This window comes from Mastigoproctus giganteus, chromosome 10, assembly GCF_048544385.1.
Source record: "Mastigoproctus giganteus isolate SK-2022 chromosome 10, ASM4854438v1, whole genome shotgun sequence".
Lineage (NCBI taxonomy): Eukaryota > Metazoa > Arthropoda > Arachnida > Uropygi > Thelyphonidae > Mastigoproctus > Mastigoproctus giganteus.
Window position 1 is genome coordinate 203,075,178 of NC_143584.1, and position 21,084 is coordinate 203,096,261.

At 38.8% G+C, this 21,084-nt stretch overlaps 2 protein-coding genes across 2 annotated transcripts in view; one reads left to right on the top strand and one right to left on the bottom strand.

The window, feature by feature from the left end:
- btv (dynein cytoplasmic heavy chain beethoven) overlaps positions 1-21,084 on the top strand; it is a 696,240-nt gene that overhangs the window by 13,690 nt on the left and 661,466 nt on the right. The window contains exon 3 of the mRNA XM_090384033.1: positions 16,595-16,668. Coding sequence (XP_090240159.1) covers positions 16,595-16,668 — 74 coding nt within the window. The remainder of the gene's footprint in view (positions 1-16,594; positions 16,669-21,084) is intronic.
- LOC150079793 (myelin expression factor 2-like) lies at positions 11,253-12,272 on the bottom strand. The gene is given in 2 exon segments (XM_090384012.1): positions 11,253-11,529; positions 11,531-12,272. Coding segments are annotated over 2 exon segments (1,008 nt in total). The 5' UTR covers positions 12,262-12,272.

Genomic DNA, 21,084 nt, shown 5'->3' on the forward strand with positions numbered 1-21,084 from the left:
GTGAGTTTAACTTCTGTTCCAGGAAAATTAATGGAGGCACTAGTTAAAGAAGCACTGCAGGATCATTTAGACAAGACTTCAGTTATAGCTCGGACACAGCATGGTTTTGTTAAGGGGAAGTCTTGCCTGACCAATTTGATTGGATACTATGATGCAGTCACAAAGGAACTGGATGCAGGGAATAACTTTGATATTATATACTTGGATCTTAGAAAGGCTTTTGATACTGTTGCACATGGAAGACTGCTGCACAAATTGGAGCAGTGTGACATTGGAGGCAAATTGCTGCTGTGGATAAAGGGGTGGCTGAGGGGGAGAAGACAGAGAGTGGTAATCAATGGACACTGCTCGTCGTGGACTAACGTTATTAGTGGAGTCCCTCAGGGCTCAGTGTTGGGTCCATTATTGTTTTCTGTATTCATAAATGATATTGATGATGGTATATCAAGCTTAATGTCGAAGTTTGCAGACGATACAAAGGTAGGCAGGGTTGTCAAGGACACTACTGACACTATGCTGCTGCAACAGGATCTGGAAAGGTTGAGCAGATGGGCTGAGAGGTGGCAAATGAAGTTTAACATTGACAAATGTAAAGTACTACACATGGGAAACAGCAACCCCAGAGCAACATATCAACTCTGTGGTACTACACTGACAGTGGTAGAGAATGAAAGGGACCTGGGGGTGGTTGTGCAGGCAGATATGAAGTTCTCTGAGCAGTTCAGACAGGCTGCAAGAGTAGCTCATGGTGTATTGTCAATGATATATAGGAATTTTTCTAGCAGGGATAAGGAGGTGATTATTCCCTTGTATAAGGCAGTGGTCAGGCCACGCCTAGAGTACTGTATACAGGTCTGGAGGCCTCATTTCAAGAGGATGTAGAGCTGCTGGAACGAGTACAGAGAAGGGCAACAAATGTGACCCCAATTCACAAAGGAGGATCAAAGGCTGACACAAGTAATTATAGACCTGTGAGTTTATCTTCTGTTCCAGGAAAATTAATGGAGGCACTAGTTAAAGAAGCACTGCAGGATCATTTAGACAAGACTTCAGTTATAGCTCGGACACAGCATGGTTTTGTTAAGGGGAAGTGAATGGAACAAAGGGTTTCTTACGAAGAAAGGCTTAAGTTTTGCAAATTACAGTGTCTGGAGACTAGGCACCAGCGAGGTGATCTGATAGAGGAGTATAAAGCATTGAATGGTTTGAGCATGCTCAAAGCTGATGGGATTCTTCCTCTTGCTCAGAATAATCACCTGAGAGGGCATAAATTCAAATTGAGGAAAGACAGATGTAGGATAGACGTGCGGAAATTTGCCTTTAGCCAGCGAGTGGTTGGTTGGTGGAACAGACTTCCATCCCTTGTCGTGGAAGTTGATAGCCTAAATAAGTTTAAGGCTCAGCTGGACAGGTATTTTGAACGAACAGAGGGGTGAAGTGGAAGTGGTTTTTTTTTTTTTTTTTTTGGCTGATGCTGCATAAGCTTGCTTTCTTGCATCAAATGCCTCTACTAATGCTAATGCTAATGCTAATTGTTTGGAGGAAATGAAAAGGTATTGTGCATCTAAAAATTTACCCTTTCTTCAAAATTTTATTATTTCTTGATAATACCCCTGGCCATCCATCCTACATAGCTGATTTCAATGATAAAATTAAGATTGTTTTTTTGCCTCCTAATACAACCTCTATTATTCAGCCAATGGACCAAGGTATTACAGCCTCCTTTAAGGCATATTACCTAAGGCGGACCTTATCTGAAGCCATTGCTTTTATAGATAGAGAGGAGAAGAAGTTAAGGGATTTCTGGAAGGCATACAGCATCTATAATGTATTGCAAAACATTGCTGGTGCCTGGGGATGTGAAGGAAATAAACTGAAGTGGTGTGTGGAAATCTTGGGTCCACAATTTGCAAATAATATAAGTGATTTTGAGTAGCCAGTAGAACCTGTGACTGAAGAAATTGTTGAACTGGGCAATAAAATAGACTTTGACCTTGATGTGACTGATGTGAGAGAGCTTTTGAACTCGCATTTTGAAGAATTTACAACCGATGAAATAATTGAAATAGAGACACATCTAAATTCTGAAGTAACAGAAGAACCTGATATTCCACAGCCTCCCAGAACATTTACAAGGCAGAAATTGGCTGCAGCTTTAAAATCAATTTCTGAGGGGTTGGCAATCTTTGAATTTTTTTATTTTATTTTTTATGTAAACCCCAAACATGAGAGGTATTAGAACCTATAGTACTTGATACCGTGCTTGGGTTGAAGGTTGAGAAGACGAAAGAAGATATTTGTTGACATTGGACTTGAACTTCTGTAGACTGTAATTTTCAGGAAATACGTATGAAGGAAGGTGGTTCCAGAAAACGGCAGTTGAATGAATGCCGACTGGGCTAGCCGGGTGGGTAAAGTGCCTGCCTGGCAACCCAAAGGTCGCGGTTTCGAATCCCATCTAGGGCTTGTATCAAAGTACTGCAAAAACCTTGGGAGGTGCATTATGGCCACAGAAGCCTATGCGCCAACAACTACCAAAAAAAAAAGAAAAAAAGTTGAATGAATAAACGAGGAAGATGAAAAGTTGGTTCTGTGAGTTTGAAGCTGGACAGTAAATGGATGTTGGCTGGTGGTGGCACGTGTTCGGACTGTTTTGAATTATAGAAGCCAATTCAGAAGAACAGTGCCCATGGATATATTTGTAGAAGAGGCATGCAGCAGAAACAGTAAGTCTATGAGACAGCGAGTGGAGAGACTCTGTTAGAGATGAATCATTAATTAAACTTACTGCCCTCTTCTGATCGTAATCACGAAGACAGAGAGAGGTTTTGGGGGCACCACCCCAGATGTGGGAAACAATATTCTATGGTAGGGCACATTTGTGAGTTGTACAGAGTGAACAGCTGTTTGGAAGAAAAGTAACGCCAAGAGCGAAAGATAAAACCAAGTTTTTTAGATGCAGAGGAAGCAATATTTGTAATGTGCTTGTGCCAAGAGAGATTAGAAGTCAGGGTAATCCCCAAAAGAGATATATCATTTTCCCTAGAAATCGGAGTGTCACCAAAGATAAGCATAGGAGCAGAAGAATCCTTTTTGCGAGATATAAGACAAGACTGAGTTTTAGAAGGATTGAAATCAACTAAGTTGTCTTTGCCCCCCACTGGACAATTACCCGAAGATCGGCATTTAAGGAATTGGTAGCAGATTTTCGAGAAGATTAAGCTGATTGGGCAGGGCAAGGTTTCTCAAAATGGAAAGTGGACTGCAATGTGCTATCATCGGCAAAACTATGGATAGGATTTCCATTCATTGGAAGAAGGTCATTAATATACAAGAGGAAAAGAGTGGGGGAAAGAACTGAACCTTGGGGGACACCTGTATTAGTCGAGAAGTTAGAAGACAGAGAGCCATCTACCATCACCCTCAGTGAGTGATCAGAGAGAAAACTGGATAGCCAATTACAAAAAACAGTTGGCAAACCATAAGATGGAAGCTTGTTTAGAAGACCTTTATGCCAAACACGATTGAAAGCCTTTGAGATGTCAAGAGCAACTGCTTGTGCTTCACCGAACTTTTCCATTGAATTAGCCCATAAATGGGTAACATAAGCCAGAATATCACCAGTGGATCGACACTGACGGAATCCATACTGGCGATTATTGATCAGACAGTAGGTTTCTAGGTAGTTTAAGAGTTGGCGTTTAATTGATTTCTCCATTACTTTTGAAAGAGTAGAAGTAATTGCAATGGGATGATAATTGGATGGGAGGGATTTGTCACCCTTTTTAGGAACTGGCTGGATATAAGGAAATTTCCAAGCTGAAGGAAAACCACCTTTGGAGTAAGAAAGTGTAAAAAAGGCTGCAAAGAACAGGAGTAAGTTCAGGAGCACAGGTTTTGAGAACAAATGGAGAAATACCATCGGGACCTGGAGCTTTCTTAGCATCAATATTCATCAAAATCCTTCTGATGGAAGACCACAGGAGGCATTGAATGGAGCGTGTTGGGAAAGATGAGAGGTGTTTTACCAAATCATTAATACATGAGTTGGAAGAAAAATGGGATGCTAGCTGGTCAGCTTTATCCTTGGCTGAAGTGATAACAGAACCATCTGGTTTGGACAGAGGTGGGAGCAGAGATTGGGCAAAAGCTTTGGCAAGAGACCAGAATGCTCGGCTGCCATTATGGCCAGAAGCAAGTTTTCTACTCTTAGCCTGTTCAAACTCTAATTTGGACTGATTAATAACTGCTTTACAATTGTTGTGAGCTTTGGTGTAGGCAGAAAATGAAACTGAAGAATTAGAAACAAGCCAATTACTATATGCAATGTTCTTCTCTTGAACAGCCTTAGCACATTTATCGGAAAACCAAGGGTTTTTTTTTTTTTTTTTTTTATGAAAACCCCAAACACGAAAGGTATCAAAACCTATAGTACTTAGTACCGTGCATGGGTTGAAGGAGAAGTATGGCGGGAGGGGGATGCCGGAAACTTTGCTCTAGAGACTAAACATGGGTTTCACCACTTCAAGCCTCCAATAAGCAAAGTGGTGGTATTTCACCGGTTGATGAAGGTCATCTACCACCTGAAATTCAATGGCAACCAGAGAAAATAATATTCTTGATTTAATTATCAGCAGTGATTATTCATGCATTATGAATTTACAGATAAAGGAACCACTAGGTGGCAGTGATCACAGTGTACTGATGTGGGATTTACTTAAATATTTAACTATCATCAGGGGTAAAGGAAAGGGTTTTTTGCTTTCGTAAAGGTGATTACAGTGGTCTCAGAGATATTTTAAATTCTACACAGTGGGACCAACAGCAAATTCCAAGTGGGAAGCATTCAAGGAAATAATCTTGAAAGCTATTAGGCTTTTCATACCAACTAAGAAATACTGTTCATAGTTTAGGCCCAAATGGATGTCAGATGAAATAATGAGATTCGTGGCAGAGAATAAAAATGCATGGGATGCATATAAATTACCAGGCGACACCGAAGCCTATGGTAGATATAAGCAAGTCTATAATCAAGTCACATAAGGAGGTTTGGCAAGCGAAGGCAGATTACGAGAAATCTCTGGCAAAGGATGCAAAGAGGAACAGCAAAGACTTCTTTACTTATATAAATTCTAAAAGGAAGGGGATGAATCAGAATTGGTCTGCTTGATATGGTTGGTTTTACAGGAGAACATCCTACTCAGATTACTGCCAAACTGAATGAATATTTTGCCTCTACGTTCACACATGAAGAATTCCATAGGGAAGTGGAGAACAAAAGTTAATTAAACTATAACAGGGAGATAAATGATTTTGCAATAACTGTGAGCAATGTGTAGGAGAAATTGTTGAAGTTGAACATAAGAAGGCATCTGGGGTGGATGGGATCTATCCAGTTATATTAAAGGAGGCAGAAAGGAAGTAAGCAAACCCTTAGCTATAATAATGAGAACATTGATGAACTCAGGGCAGGTCACCACAGACTGGAAATGTGCAAATATATCTCCAATTCACAAAGAGGGATCAAAAGGCGACACTAACAATTACAGACCTGTTAGTTTAACTTCTGTTCCGGGGAAAATAATGGAATCACTGATTAAAGAAGCATTGCTTATTGGAAACTAATGGTCTTATTGGAGTCCCCCAAGGTTCAATGTTGGGTCCGTTGTTGTTTTGTATATTTATCAATGATATTGGCATATCAAACTTGATGTTGAAGTTTGCAGGTGATACAAAGGTTGTTGTTAAGGACAGAATGCTACTGCAACAGAATCTATAAAAGTTCAGTTACCACTTCTCGGCTGAGAAGTGGGAACTGAAGTTTAAGATTGACAAATGCAAAGTACTGCATATGGGTAGCAGTAACCCCAGAGAAATGTACCAACTGTGTGGTGTTACACTTGAGGTAGTGGAGAATGAAGAGACCTGGGGATAATTGTGCAGTCAGATATGAAATTTTCTGAGCATTGCAGAGAGGCTGCAAGAGTAGCCTATCTGCACTCATGGGGTTTTGTCAATGCTCTACAAGAATTTTGCTATCAGGGATAAGGGGGTGATTGTTCCCTTGTATAAGGCAGTGGTCAGGCCACATCTTGAGTACTGTGTAAGGTGTGGTAGCCTCATTTAAGGATGTAGCATTGTTAGAACGAGTACAGAGAAGGGCAACAAGATTGGTGAGGGGAACAAAGGGTGCTCTTACAAAGAAATGCTTAAGTTCTTCAAATTGCAGCATCTGGAGACTAGGTAACTGTTAGGTGATCTGATTGGGGTGTATAAGATGTTGAATAGATTGAACAGGCTCAATGCTGATGGGATTTTTCCTCTTGCTCAGATTACAAATCTGAGGGGACATAGTGAAATTGAGGAAAGACAATTGTTGAATAGATGTGCAGAAATTTGCTGTTAGCCAGTGTGTAGTTGATTACTAGAACAAACTTCCATCTTTCATTGTGGAAGTTGATAGCTTAAATAAATTCAAGGAGGAACTGGACCAACGTTTGGAGAAAATGGATGGATGAAATGGGAAGTGTTTTTTTTTTTTGGCCGATGCTGTATAAGCTTGCTTTCTTTCATCATATGCCTCTACTAGTACTTATGCGGCGCCTCCGTAGTCAGGTGGGAAGGAGCAGCAGTGCATAGCACACGCTTCTTGATTAGACTGGGGTTCGAGCCCGTCACCACCAAATACGGAGAATGCGGAAAGGTCAGGGAATAACCACCGCATATCCCGGAGCAACATGGCCTTAGTTGCTAATGCTCCTAAAAACCAAATAACAACAACAACAACAACTAATACTTATGCTAAAAGTCTATGTTCCATTAAAGTGAACAATGTGGAAGTGTGGGGTCATACACTGGCGCAGAATTGGTTTGAAACATATCCAAGACAGTTGTAACGTTGTGTTTTGTGCCGCAATCTGAACAGAGATGTATGGCTCATTCTTGATAGAAAGAACAGTCCTTGGTACCATGTATCAGTCTATGCTGGTGAATTATAGATCCCAACAACAAAGTGTCCTTTCAACAATATGGCAACCTGCCTCACACCTCCATTAGGAAGATTTTATTTACAGACTCATTTTTGTGGGGATCACTAGTAGTTAAGAACCAGATATATTAGCTTCCTCCAACCTACTAATGTGGATCGTTGCAGCATTTAACACAGTTACACTAGTCATATTACAAGCATATAGTAAGAGGGTGGTTACTCCTGGGATGTGTGCCATGTTTCTGCTGGAAAGCTATATTAAAATGTGACTGTCGCTTCCACTACAATGTTGTGTTTGAGCTAATTTTCTTCCAGTAAAATGTTTCTTCTATGTAAACATAATAATAAATTATACAGCACCAAATGTGCGAAGCTACTTTTGACTTAGCCTATGTATTATTCATAACTTATAATGTTAAGATAACACAGGTACACTGCAAATGTACACAATTTTAAGCTATTTATTTATTCTAAATAAAGCGAATGATGAATAGTAGGATACACAACATGACTGCTCATGAGACTTTTTTTTTTATATGACTGCTAGGAGGGTTAAATTCAGATTTTTCAAATGTGGAAATGAAAAGGTATATTGATTTCACATTATATGTAAAGATAAGAAATTAACTTTGCCCAGGGTAGTAGTAGTAGTAGTAGTAGTGGCACATGATGCAAGAAAGCAAGTGTAGGAGCTTATGCAGCATCAGCCAAAAAAAAAAAAAATCACACCATTCCCTCCAAATGCCTGTCCAGTTCCTCCTTAAATTTATTTAACCTATCAACTTCTACAACGACAGATGGAAGTTTGTTCCAGCAATTAACCACCCGCTGGCTAAAGGCAAATTTCCGCACATCTATTCTACATCTGTCCTTTCTTAATTTGAACTTATGTCCCCGTAGGTTGGTAATCTGAACAAGCGGAAGGATCCCATCAGAATTCAGCGTGCTCAACCCATTCAAGGCCTTATAGACCTCAATCAGATCACCGCGCAGGTGCCTAGTCTCCAGCCACTGCAATTTGCAGAACTTAAGCCTCTCTTGGTAAGAGAATCCCTTCATTCCCCTCACCAATCGTGTTGCTCTTCTCTGTACACGCTCAAGCAAATCTACATCCTTCCTAAAATGTGGCCTCCAGACCTGTACGCAGTACTCAAGGCGTGGCCTGACCATTGCCTTATACAGAGGGACAATCACCTCCTTTTCCCTGCTAGCAAAATTCCTATATATCATTGACAAAACCCCATGACCCGCCCTAGCAGCCTGTCTGCACTGCTCAGAAAACTTCATATCTGACTGCACAATTACTCCCAGGTCTTTTTCATTTTCTACCACCTTAAGTGTAGTACCACACAGTTGGTACGTTTCTCTGGGGTTACTTCTACCAATATGCAGTACTTTGCATTTGTCAAGGTTGAACTTCAGTTGCCACTTCTTAGCCCATCTGCCCAAATTATCTATATCCTGTTGCAGTAGCACACTGCCATTACTGTCATTAACAACCCTGCCAACCTTTGTGTCATCTGCAAACTTCGACATTAAGCCTGATATACCTTCATCAATATCATTGATAAATACACAAAACAACAGTGGACCCAACACCGAACCCTGTGGGACTCCACTAATAACATTAGTCCACGAAGAGCAGCACCCATTGATTACCACCCTCTGTCTTCTCCCACTTAACCATCCTTTTATCCATTGTAGCAACTTACCCTTAATACCATTCTGCTCCAATTTGTACAATAGTCTTCCATGCGCAACGGTGTCAAAAGCTTTCCTGAAATCCAAGTATATGATATCAAAATTATTTTTTGCATCCAGTTCCTTTGTGACCACATCATAATAACCAATCAAATTTGTCAGACAAGACTTTCCCTTAACAAACCCATGCTGTGTTTGAATTATTGCTGCAGTCTTGTCTAGATGATCCTGCAATGCATCTTTAACCAGCGACTCCATTATTTTACCCGGAACAGAAGTTAAACTAACTGGTCTGTAATTACTCGTGTCACCCTTCGATCCACCTTTGTGAATTGGGGACACATTTGCACATCTCCAGTCCGTGGGAACCTCCCCTGAGTCCAAGGATGCTCTCATAATTATGGCTAAGGGTTTGCTTAGTTGCTTTGCCGCCTCCTTTAAAATAACTGGATAGATCCCATCCACCCCAGGTGCCTTTCTTATGTTTAACTTCAACAATTTCTCCTCCACTTTGCTCTCAGTTATTACAAAATCATTAAGCACACTGCTACAATTTGATAACCTTCTTCCATTTTCAAATTGTAATAATTCCTCACGTGTGAATGTAGATGCAAAATACTCATTCAGTTTGTTTGCTATCTGAGCAGGATCATCAACAGTCGAACCATCGATGTCAAGTGGACCAATCATATTCATCCCCTTCCTTTTAGAGTTTATATAAGTAAAGAAATCCTTGCTGTTTTTCTTAGCATCTTTTGCCAAAGATTTCTCGTAATCCGCCTTCGCCTGCCGAACCTCCTTTGTGACCTGATTACAGACTAGCTTATATCTGCCACAGGCTTCTGCGTCACCTGATAATTTATATGCATCCCATGCATTTTTCTTCTCTGTCACGAGTCTCATTAGATCATTTGATAACCATTTAGGCCTAAACCTTGAACGATATTTCTTAATCGGTATATAAAGTCTAGTAGCTTCCACCATTAATTCTTTGAATGCTTCCCACTTAGAATTTACTGTTTGTAACATCGTCAGTTGATCCCACTGTACAGAATTTAAAAACTGTCTGAGACCACTGTACTCCCCATTACGGAAGCAAAATCCCTTTCCTTTACCCCTGACGGTAGTTACCTCTTTGAGTAAATCCCACTTCAGCACACTGTGATCACTGCCACCTAGTGGTTCCTTTATCTGCAAATTCTTAATACACGAATGATCACTGCTGATAACCAGATCAAGAGTGTTACTTTCTCTGGTTGCCTCTCGAACATGCTGCTGCAGAAAACAATCATCCAATAACTCCACAAAAGTCTGACTAGTGTGTGAGTGACCAACCCACAAGTTCCAGTCAATATCTGGGAAGTTAAAATCCCCCATTATAAGACATTCTGATTTACTGGCCCACTCTATTTCTCTGTACAATTGTTCATTGTACTCATTCGAGTCATTAGGCCTATAACACACTCCTACTCTTATTTTTCTTTTCGCAGTGCTTATCTCACACCAAACTGACTCAACAGAGCACTGTTCATCTATATTAACGGGGTGCACTTCCTTTGATTTTATGTTTTTCTTAATTAACAGCATAACACCCCCTCCCTTTCTGTCCTGTCTATCCTTTCTGTACACATTGTACTCCCCAAATTCCAGTTCTGCATTCCTTATATCTTTGTGACACCACGTCTCTGATATCCCAACAATATCCGCCTTTGATGTCTTGACCAACACTTCAAATTCATCAAATTTATTTACTATACTTCTAGCATTGGTATACATGCAAGCATACATGCTCCTATGCCTATTCCTTGTTACCCTAACACATCCCATATACCCAACTATTCCATGATGACTGCCATCCGTCCCTGAAACCCCCAACACCCCTCGCTCCAGGTCGCTTCTTATTCTAATAGAAGTTGTGCAAGAATCACCTTCACCTCTGCCTGCGGTTACTGTTAAACTATTAGTCTTTGTATCCCCCCAAACTAGCAGTTTTCCGACTAATGGTTTTCCGGGTAATGAATACAATCCCTGTTATTCCATAATATGATTGAAATATCCAAAAAACTTACTCTAAGGAATTTGGCTTAAACTAAATATTCACCTGGATTTATATCTTTTATTTATTTGAATTTATTTAGATGAATAATGAAATGAACTACATATACTGTTACAAATACATTTCAGTGAAATAAACAGCATGGTTTTTGTCATTCATATTAAGAACTGTATTCTGTTAAAATAAAAAGATGGTATTTTCAGTATGCTGCTCCAATAAAGCAGTATTTTTAAACTTTAGGCAAAAGTCTTAAAATAACTGTTAATATTAGGAGCTATCAGTTCTTACAAATAATGACCTACAATTCAATGAATACAGGTTCCATGATTAATTAAAATTCCTGCCACTTCACAAGGAGAATCCATCACTTAGTTGCAGAATAAAGTCCACATGTAATATTTCAGTTACAATCCAGACATGCTGCCACCCATTCCCATGCCCAACATACATCTGTCACCTCCCATTATGCTGTTTACACCCATACCTAATCCTGACTGTATGCCCAAGTTAGATGACCCCAACATAACAAAATTTCTTGCTGTTGCTCCTGAGGTCATATTCCCAATACTTGTTCCCATATTGCCGATAGGCAAATTTGAAGAAGTGTTGCCCCCCCATCATGTTTAACTGATTTCCTCCAGAATTTATCCTTGCTTTTAAGTTCAATGGTTGGCCACCAGTTCCCAAACCTTTTCCAATGCCTTGTAAACCAGCTGGCAATTTTGATGGTACGCCATCAGCTTCATCTCCAAACTTGTCCATGCGAACACTCATGGGTCTGTATACCATTAAACATTGATATAGCCTGAACAGCCTCTAATGGATGATCAAACTCCACTCTGCCATGTCCTTTGCTATTTCCGTCATTATCTGTTTTGAGCTCAATATTTAATACTTTGCCTGCCATTTTAAAAATGTTCTGCAATTCTTTAGTTGAGACTTTATAATCCAAGTTGGCAACAAATATTCTGTTTGTTAAACGGCCTGTTATCCCTAGAGATCTCAAGAAATCTGTACTCAAGCCATATGTATCATACTGGGGAACACTAGTAAAGATATCTCCAGTATATAAATTTGAAGAACGTGCTCCTGACCGTGATACTGGACGCCCAGTTTTATCTCTTTCAATATCATAGTCCTCTTTAACAACTAACTGTCGCCCTTTATATTCATAACGATGCAGCACATCTATTGCTTTCTGAACTGATGTTGAATCTTTTAGTTCCACTGTCCCACACCCTCTAAACTTTCCATTTTCATCTTGAAATAACTGAACATAAGCAACATCTCCTACCTTCTCCCTAAACAAATCTTTGACCTCTGTCCACTTCGATTCATATGGAATGTTTGCAACATACACTCTTCGAGTATGGGGTGTACGATTACCACGCCTGTCATCACCACCTCTTCCCTTTCTTCCATCTCTGCCACTGTCTCTGCTGTTGCTTCCATCTCTGTCAAATGGTGACCTGGACCTTGATCGTCTATCTGGGCTATAATTTCTGTTTGAATCCATAGCTATTAACGTGCAATAAAGTGGATTGTGGGATAAAGGATTCAATTCCTACAAGAATAATTTCACTGACACGATCTGAGCAAATGTTGACATCAGAAGTTTTGGCGCCTCCGTAGCCAGGTGGGCAGGAGCAGCAATGCGTAGTCACATGCTTCTTGATTAGACTGAGGTTCGACCTCGTGACCACCATATGCGGAGGATGTGGAAAGGTCAGGGAATGACCACCGCATATCCACGGAGAAGTAATATCCTGTGTGGTTGTTCCTGCCCAATTTCTCATTAACCTAATGCTATTTTACATTCAGTATAATGACATTGAAAATAAAACGATTTCTCTATAAGAACCATAAATTTTTATCTCTTAATCTGAATTTTTTACTTTTTTTTACAATATTTGTGTTTAAAAAGGACAGAACGCATCAAATATATTGAATTAATTGATGAGCTTGCAGCCTGACTATGAGAAATCATTTAAGATTTCCCATGCTCTTTTCTCTCAGTGTGACGAAATGAAGAAGTTCATTTCATTAGAACTAGAAGTTATAATGAAATAAACAGATAAAATTAGGATTTTGCAAGCTGTAGATAATGGTGTGTATTCTAAGATTGACATTGCCAAACAGTTCAGCATTCCTAAGAGTACTTGTGCTCAAATCCTAGCTGGATTTGAACACGGAAGGCAAATTATCCGGATCTTGAAATTGTACTTTTAGATTGGCTAATAATGATGCATGCAAAAAATGTTCCCATAGATGGTAACTTTTAAAAGCTAAGGCTGAATCATTTGTGCATTGAATGGATATTGAAAAATTTAAAAGTTCAGATGGATGGTTCCAGAAATTTAAGACTCACCATGTCCTGTCTTTCAGTGAAGTCTGTAGTGAAAGTACAGCTGTGGACATTGATGCTACAAAGGAATGGAAGGAAAATCATTTAAAAAATGTTTTGCTGTCATATGACTACGACATCTTCAATGCTGATGAAACTGGACTTGTTAATCATTGGGAAAGCCCAGAATCCTTGATGCTTTAAAGGTTTGAAGACATTACCAACTATGTATTGAGAAAACCAAAAGACTTGCATCACAAATCTACAAAGAATGGATCAGAGACTTAGATCTCAGGATGAGTGAGAAGAATAGAAAAATTTTGCTGTTTGTGGATAACTGCGCCCCTCATTGTCAAGTAAACAATCTATATGCAGTCACTGTCAAGTTTATACCACCAAATATGACATCAGTTCTTAAGCCCCTCGATCGAGGTGTAATCCAGTGTTTTAAAAAAAATTACTGAAGGATGCTATTAAACAAAAATGTGTTGTATTGAAAGCAAAATTCAATGTGAAATTGACATCCTGCAGGCAATGTATGTATGTGTTTAAGCAGGGGATGAAGTTGATGATAAAGTGATTGTCAATTGCTTCAGACATGCTGGACGGTGCCTCCGTAGCCAGGTGGGCAGGAGCAGCAGTGTGTAGCACACGTTTCTTGATTAGACCGGGGTTCGAGCCCTTGACCCCAAATACGGAGAATGCAGAAACATCAGGGAATGACCACCGCATATCCCTGGAGCAATATGGCCTTAGTTGCTAATGCTCCTAAAAACCAAACAACAAAGACATGCTGGATTTACAGCCTTGAATAATGCAATGTGTGAAGTTTTGCATGCTGCTTCTATTAATTGTGAAGAACAGTCCAATAATAATGAAGAAATATTTGAGCATATGCATCAACACCTAAACTTACAGGAAAATTTAAGCTTCAAAGATTATGTAGAAGTGGATGCGGACATTGAATGTTTCAGGATATGCACAAATGAAGAGGAACTCATTGCAGATTTAATGGAATCTTCTGAAATTTATAGTGATTAAGATGAGGAACCTACTGTGGTTGAAAAAGACGTTCAGTGAAAGATGTCCACGGTTTAGGACTTTTATGTGAATTTTTTTCAAGTGCATCCTAACTGCAAAAGTGAAATAACTGCTATCACGCATCTTCCTAATTCTCTTTTAAAGCATGTGCTATTATTGAAACAGCGTGTTTTGAAAGATTATTTTAAAGTATGAAACAATCTCTTGTTAAGTCTTGATAGGTATGTAGCCTGTATAGTGAAATTTACAATTAATTGTAACCTTACTGTACTCTACAATCAATGCAAAATTTACAGTCATAATTTTCTTGTTTAATATGTTATAAATAAGATTATACTCTATTGTATTAGTAGAATTACATTAACTGTTCAAGCTTTTTCTTCTTTTGCTGCTGATTTTATGAACGATCCATATAACATCCTTCTAATATAACAACCATTTTCCTCATTCCCGGGGGGGGGGGTCATTATATAGAATTTTGACTTTATCTACCATAGGCCTTTGCATCAATCATAATTTTTATGCATCCCATGAATTTTTATTCTCTGCCTCTTGTCACATTAATTTGTATGGCATCAATTTAGGTCTAAGCCTTGAATAGTATTTTTTATTTGGTATGAAAAGCCTAGTAGCTTCCATAATTATTTCCCTGATTACTTTCCATTTAGAATTTGTTGTTAATAACATCATTAGTTGGTCCCACTATATAGAATTTAAAACAGAGATCATGGTAGTCTCCTGTATGAAAGCAAAAACTCTTCCCTTTATCATTGATGGTAGTTACTTCTTTAAGTAAATCTCACATCAGTACCCTGTGATCGCTGCCACTTAGTGGTTCTTTTATCTGCACATTCTTAATGAATGAAGAATCACTGCTGATAATCAGATCCAGCATATTGCTCTGTCTTGTAATTAGGCCTATAACACACTTCTACTCCAATTTTTGTTTCCCAGTGCTTATGTCACACCAAACTGACTCAACATTGCATTGGCCACCGATGTCAACTGGATTCACTGCATTAGATTTTATGTGCTTCTTAACTAATAGCATAACCCCCCCACATCCTGTCTGGCATTTCTGTACACATTGTACTTCCCATATTCAAATTTCACATTCCTTATATCTGAGTGACACTTTGTCTCTAATATTCCAACAATGTCTGCATTTGATAACTTGAGCAGCATTTCAAATTCATCAAATTTATTTACTATGTTCCTAACATTGGTATACATGCACCTGGTCTTACTCTTAGTTACCCTAACACAGCCCATGTATTTACTTGTTCCATGATGACTCACAGGCCTTGAAATCCCTGGCACCTTGCTTTCTAGGCTATTGCATGTTCCAATAGAAGCACTGCAAGAGTCACTTTCACCTGTGCCTGCGGTATTGTTAATCTGTTTAGTCTGTATATTGCCCCCGAGCTTGTGGTTTTCCAACCCACCTATCACTGCCTCGATATCATCAGCAAATATCCTTGCACCCTTTCTATTTAAGTGCATGCCATCCCTATAGAAGCAAGCACAGACCATGCTGAATAAAATTGTACCCAATGAGCCTTTCATAATCTCTCCAGAGCTGAATTAATTGACAAGGCTCTCTTCATATACTCCCTCCTATCGTGTCTGGGCAGAATTGCAGACACTTTCAAATTTAAGCCTAACTCGCAACTTTTTTCAACTTTGACCTGTACTTGTTAAGTAAGTCAGATTTCCTACACTTAATGTCATAAGTGCCAACATATAGAACAATATCACCTTTTGCGTCCTTAAAAGATGATATCTGGTCTACAGCCGTGATCAGCTTTTGCCCCTGTCAGACATACCTTGGTCTTATTCCACCTGTCCTTTTTCCATTATTTTTCTCTCATTACACTCACTGAAGATGTGGTACAAGAAGTACCAAAAATGTCTGAGAATAATTTCTATTCCTTTTAAAAAATTAAAGGAATATTACACTTGCAGTTTGAAGTACTTACATTTTTTTTTATTCTCCATTTTAATTTACATGCACATTATGATACTAATAGAACAACTTAGCTATTTTGTTCCTTCCACTTTGATTTAGCTGTTTGGCTTTCATTCCCTCTGTTGTTTTCCTCCTCAGAGATCATCTGAATAGTGTTTGTTATTTATAAAGAATGCTTTCTTGATATAATTGATAATTTATATTACAAAAGTGAAAAGAGGGCAAGTTTCAAAGAATTTTATATGGTAATTTTCTTGAGTTTTGTATGTCTGAAAGCACTTTTGTATAAATTACTCTATTATATTCATCAACATATTTTATTTCTGTATCCTAATTTTTATTATATATTCAAATCACTGTTGGTCCATTGAGAAACTTTAATTCTTTCCTTTTTTTTTTATTTTGCCAGAAAAAAGTCTGAAGTAGTATATCAACTGTGGATTCTTTTTTGTTAATTATATTTGTTTTTCAGTGTTTTTTTTTTTTTTTAAACAGTTAATGCATGAATTTAAAAGATATGAAGAATTGATCAAAAGAGAAGCCATAAGAAATGAATTAACTCCTGAAAGGTAAATAGATACAGTTTTTTTTTGCATTGATATAGTTGAAATTCAAATAAAATGCAATCCATACATGATAGAGATACAAAGTTTTTAGTATTTGAGTATGATTTGTGTCTTCAAATGGAAAGAATTAGAATTCAGATTCTTGTGATGAGTAATTTTATTTAGTATCCTTCACTTAGTGCCGAATAATTTTATCTAGTATTCTTCATTTAGTGCTGAATAATTGAGTATTTTGATATAGTTTCAGAACTAATTTGAAATAGTTGTGAACTAAATGAGTATTTTGCATCTACATTCAGAAATGAGGAGTTATTCAAGGAGGATAGGGCCAGATGTTTATCAAACTCTAACAGGGAGTTAAATGACTTTGTAATAACTGAGAGCAAAGTGGAGAAGAAATTGTTGAAGTTAAACATAAGAAAGGCACCTGGGGTAGATGGGATCAATCCAGTTATTTTAAAGGAGGTGGCAAAGGAAGTAAGCAAACCCTTAGCCATAATTATGAGAGCATTCTTGGACTCGGGGGAGTCCCCATGGACTGGAGATGTGCAAATGTATCTCCATTTCACAAAGGGTGGTCAAAACACGTGTAATTACAGACTAGATTGACTTCTGTTCAATAGAAAATAATGGAGTCACTGGTTCAAGATGCATTGCAGGATCATCTAGACAAGACAGCAGTAATAAATCAGACACAGCATGGATTTGTCAAGGAGAAGTCTTCTCTGACCAATTTGATTGGATACTATGATTTGGTCACAAAGGAACTGGATGCAAAAAAATAATTTTGATATCATATACTTGGATTTCAGGAAAGCTTTTGATATTGTTGCACATGGAAGACTACTGTACAAATTGGAGCAGTATGGCATTAAGGGCAAGTGGCTACAATGAATAAAAGGATGTGGGAGAAGACAAAGAGTGGTAATCAATGGATACTGCTCTATGTGGATTAATGTTATTAGTGGCGTCCCTGAGGGTTCGGTATTGGGCCCATTGTTGTTTTGTATATTTATCAATGATATTGATGAAGGTATATCAAGCTTAATGTTAAAGTTTACAGATGATACAAAGGTTGGCAGGGTTGTTAATGACAGTGTGCTGCTGCAACAGGATCTGGAAAAGTTGGGCAGATGGGCTGAGAAGTGGCAACTGAATTTGAACAATGACAAATGCAAAGTACTACATATGGGTAGCAGTAGCCCCAGAGAAATGTACCAACTGGGTGGTGTTACACTCAGTGGAGAATGAAAGAGACCTGGGTGTAATTGTGTAATCAGATATGAAGTTTTCTGAGCAGTGCAGAGAGGCTGCTAGAGTAAGTCATGGGGTCTTGTCGTTGAAATACAGGAATTTTGCAAGCAGGGATAAGGAGGTGATTATCCCCTTGCATAAGGCACTGAGTACTGCTTACAGGTCTGGAAGCCTCATTTTAGGAAGGATGTAGATTTGCTAGAATGAGTACAGAGAAGGGCAACAAGACTGGTGAAGGGAATAAAGGGGTGCTCTTATGAATAAAGGCTGAAGTCCTGCAAATTGCATCTTCTGGAGTCTATACACCTACGAGGGGATCTGATTGAGGTGTATAAGGCCTTGAATGGATTGAGCAGGCTCAATGCTGATGGGATTCTTCCACTTGCTCAGAATACAAACCCGAGGGGGGCATAGATTCAAACTCAGGAAAGACAGTTGTAGAATAGAAGTGCAGAAGTTTGTCTTGCCATCGGGTAGTTGATTGCTGGAACAAACTTTCATCTGTTGTTGTGGAAGTTGAGAACTTAAATAAATTCAAGGCAGAACAAACATTTGGAATGAATGGATCAGTGAAATTTTTTTTTTTTTTTTGACTGCTGCTGTATAAGCTTGCTTTCTTGCATCATGTCTCACTACGAATGCTAATGCTAATTTTATCTAGTATTCTTCACTTAGTGCTGAGTTCATATGTCTTAGTTAGAAGAAGAATTTTTTCCACAAGGAAACTGTAGTTTACAGACATGAAACATAAGGGTAGATAGCAGTAGAATTTTTCTCTGCATGGTCTGTGCTTGTTAACAAGAGAGACTGTTTTTACAGGGATGGGATACACTTAAGTAGAAGGAGTGCACGAATATTTGCTGATGCTATGAAGACAGTATTAAGTGGGTCAGAAAGCTGCTAGCTTTCTGACCCACTTAATAGCATATGGAGAGTACATTGTTTAAAGAAAAGGCTGATAGGACAGGACAGGACAGGACAGGACAGGTGGTGGTTATGCTCTTAGTTAAGTAGCATATTAAATCTAAGGCAATACATACAGTCAACATGGTGGCCTGTTCAATGTTGAGCCAGTTTGGTGTGATATAATCATTGGGAAAACAAAACTCAGATTGAGGCAGATTATAAGAAGTCTCTCGCAAAGAATGCAAAGAACAGCAGCAAAGACTTCAGTGCTTATATTAACAGTAGAAGGAAGGAGTCGAATCACATTGGTGTACTAATGGAGGAATACAGAGAGTGGTTAGATTTCATTGGGTACTGCTATTCATGGAGTAATGTCATTAGTTGAGTTGCCCAGGCTTCAGTGCAGGCGCCTCCGTAGCCAGGTGGGAAGGAGCAACAGTGCGTAGCACACGCTTCTTGATTAGACCGGGGTTCGAGCCCGTCACCACCAAATATGGAGGATGCGGAAAGGTCAGGGAATGACCACCGCATATTCCGGAGCAATATGGCCTTAGTTGCTAATGCTCCTAAAAAAAAAAACAAAACCAAACCAAAGCTTCAGTGCTGGGTTAATTGTTGTTTTCAATATTTATCAATGATATTAAAGAAGGTATGTCAGGCTTAATGTCTTAGTTTGTAGATGATACAAAGGTTGGTAGGGTGGTTAACAACAGTCATCAGGATGAGCTACGCAACACCCGATCTAGGGAAATTGGGTTGATGTGCTGAGAAATGGCAATTATAGTGTAACATTGACAAACAAGGTACTGCACATGGGTAGCAGTAACCCCAGAGTAAGTTATCAACTGTGTGGTATTACACTCAAGGTAGTGGAGAATGAAAAAGACCTGTGGATAATTGTGCAGTCAGACATGAAGTTCTCTTTACAGTGCAGACATGCTGACAGTGCAGACATGCAGACATCTCTTGGGGTTTTGTCAATGATATACAGAAACTTTGCTAGCAGGGATAAGGAGGTGATATAAGGTCATGTTTAGGCCACATCTAGAGTACAGTCAGTCCTCGTATAACACGTGTTTACACTACATGAATTCGATCATACACGATTTATAAATAGGGAACGATATCTTATATAACACGAACCGAATTCGCTTATGCACGATTCGCCTTTGTGTTTACAAGAAATGGCAGTCGAACGCAGAATCACCCCAACCGAACGCAACACGATAGGAATTAAGAGAAGATTCTGAAAATGTATTTATGTTCCTTATATCAGTGAAGGGGAAACACATTTCACCATAATAACGTAAAAACCCACACAATTCCAGCTATCGGTATTATCGCAAATGCAATTAGATCGAGTTTACTACCAGTTTATAACAGATTCCACTAGCAGAAACGCAACTGGAAATTGTTTTTATTGTTTTATGTTAGTAACCCCTAGAAATGTGCTTTAGTAAAATGTGAGGTGTCAATAGTGTATCTCTGCCTTTACGGTGTTGTTTATTCAGTTGCTACACGCGCGCAGCTTTGTTTATATGTATCAAGCGTGCCTCCTCGTTTTGTAATCGTGCTTTATTCCCTAAAAATGAGTAAAATACTTAAAAGGTGTGAAAAGGAAGCATCCTGGTGAAGATACTGCAGATTCAGAGAGAAAAAGAAAAACAAAATATCAATAAACAGAGGCAGACTGAGTCAAAAATTGTTACCCTTGAAAATTTATAGTGGCCTCATACTCTAGTTTATGGCCAAAATCACACCGGCCTCCGTCCCACCGGGGTTTCCCCGGTAAGGCTTATGGCCAGTCCGCCTCTGTTGATAGAGAAAAAATATGAAATTGTGAAACGCTTTGAGCGAAATGAAAGACCACGTGATATTGCACGTGCTACAGACCGAAATGAGGCAACGCCGAGAATTACAAAGAATGCAGAGAAAATAAAAACAACTTTCATAGCAGGAACAACTGAAAGTGTAATTAAAATCCATTAGATTAAGATACACAGAATTGGAAGAGATGGAACGGCTGTCATCTGTTTCGATAGAAAATCAAACAAAAAACAAGTTTGCTTACAATAGAAGTAAAAGCATTAGCAATATTTTATTACGTAATAGTCGTAATAAAATACGTAAGTATTTTATTACGATTATTTATTGTGTTTGGTAATGTTTTGGTTACAAATGTGTGTTCAATCTTGGTTGGTCGGCACCTAACCCCATTTTTCCCATAGGGCCTGTTGTTTATATTGCACGATTTTGCAT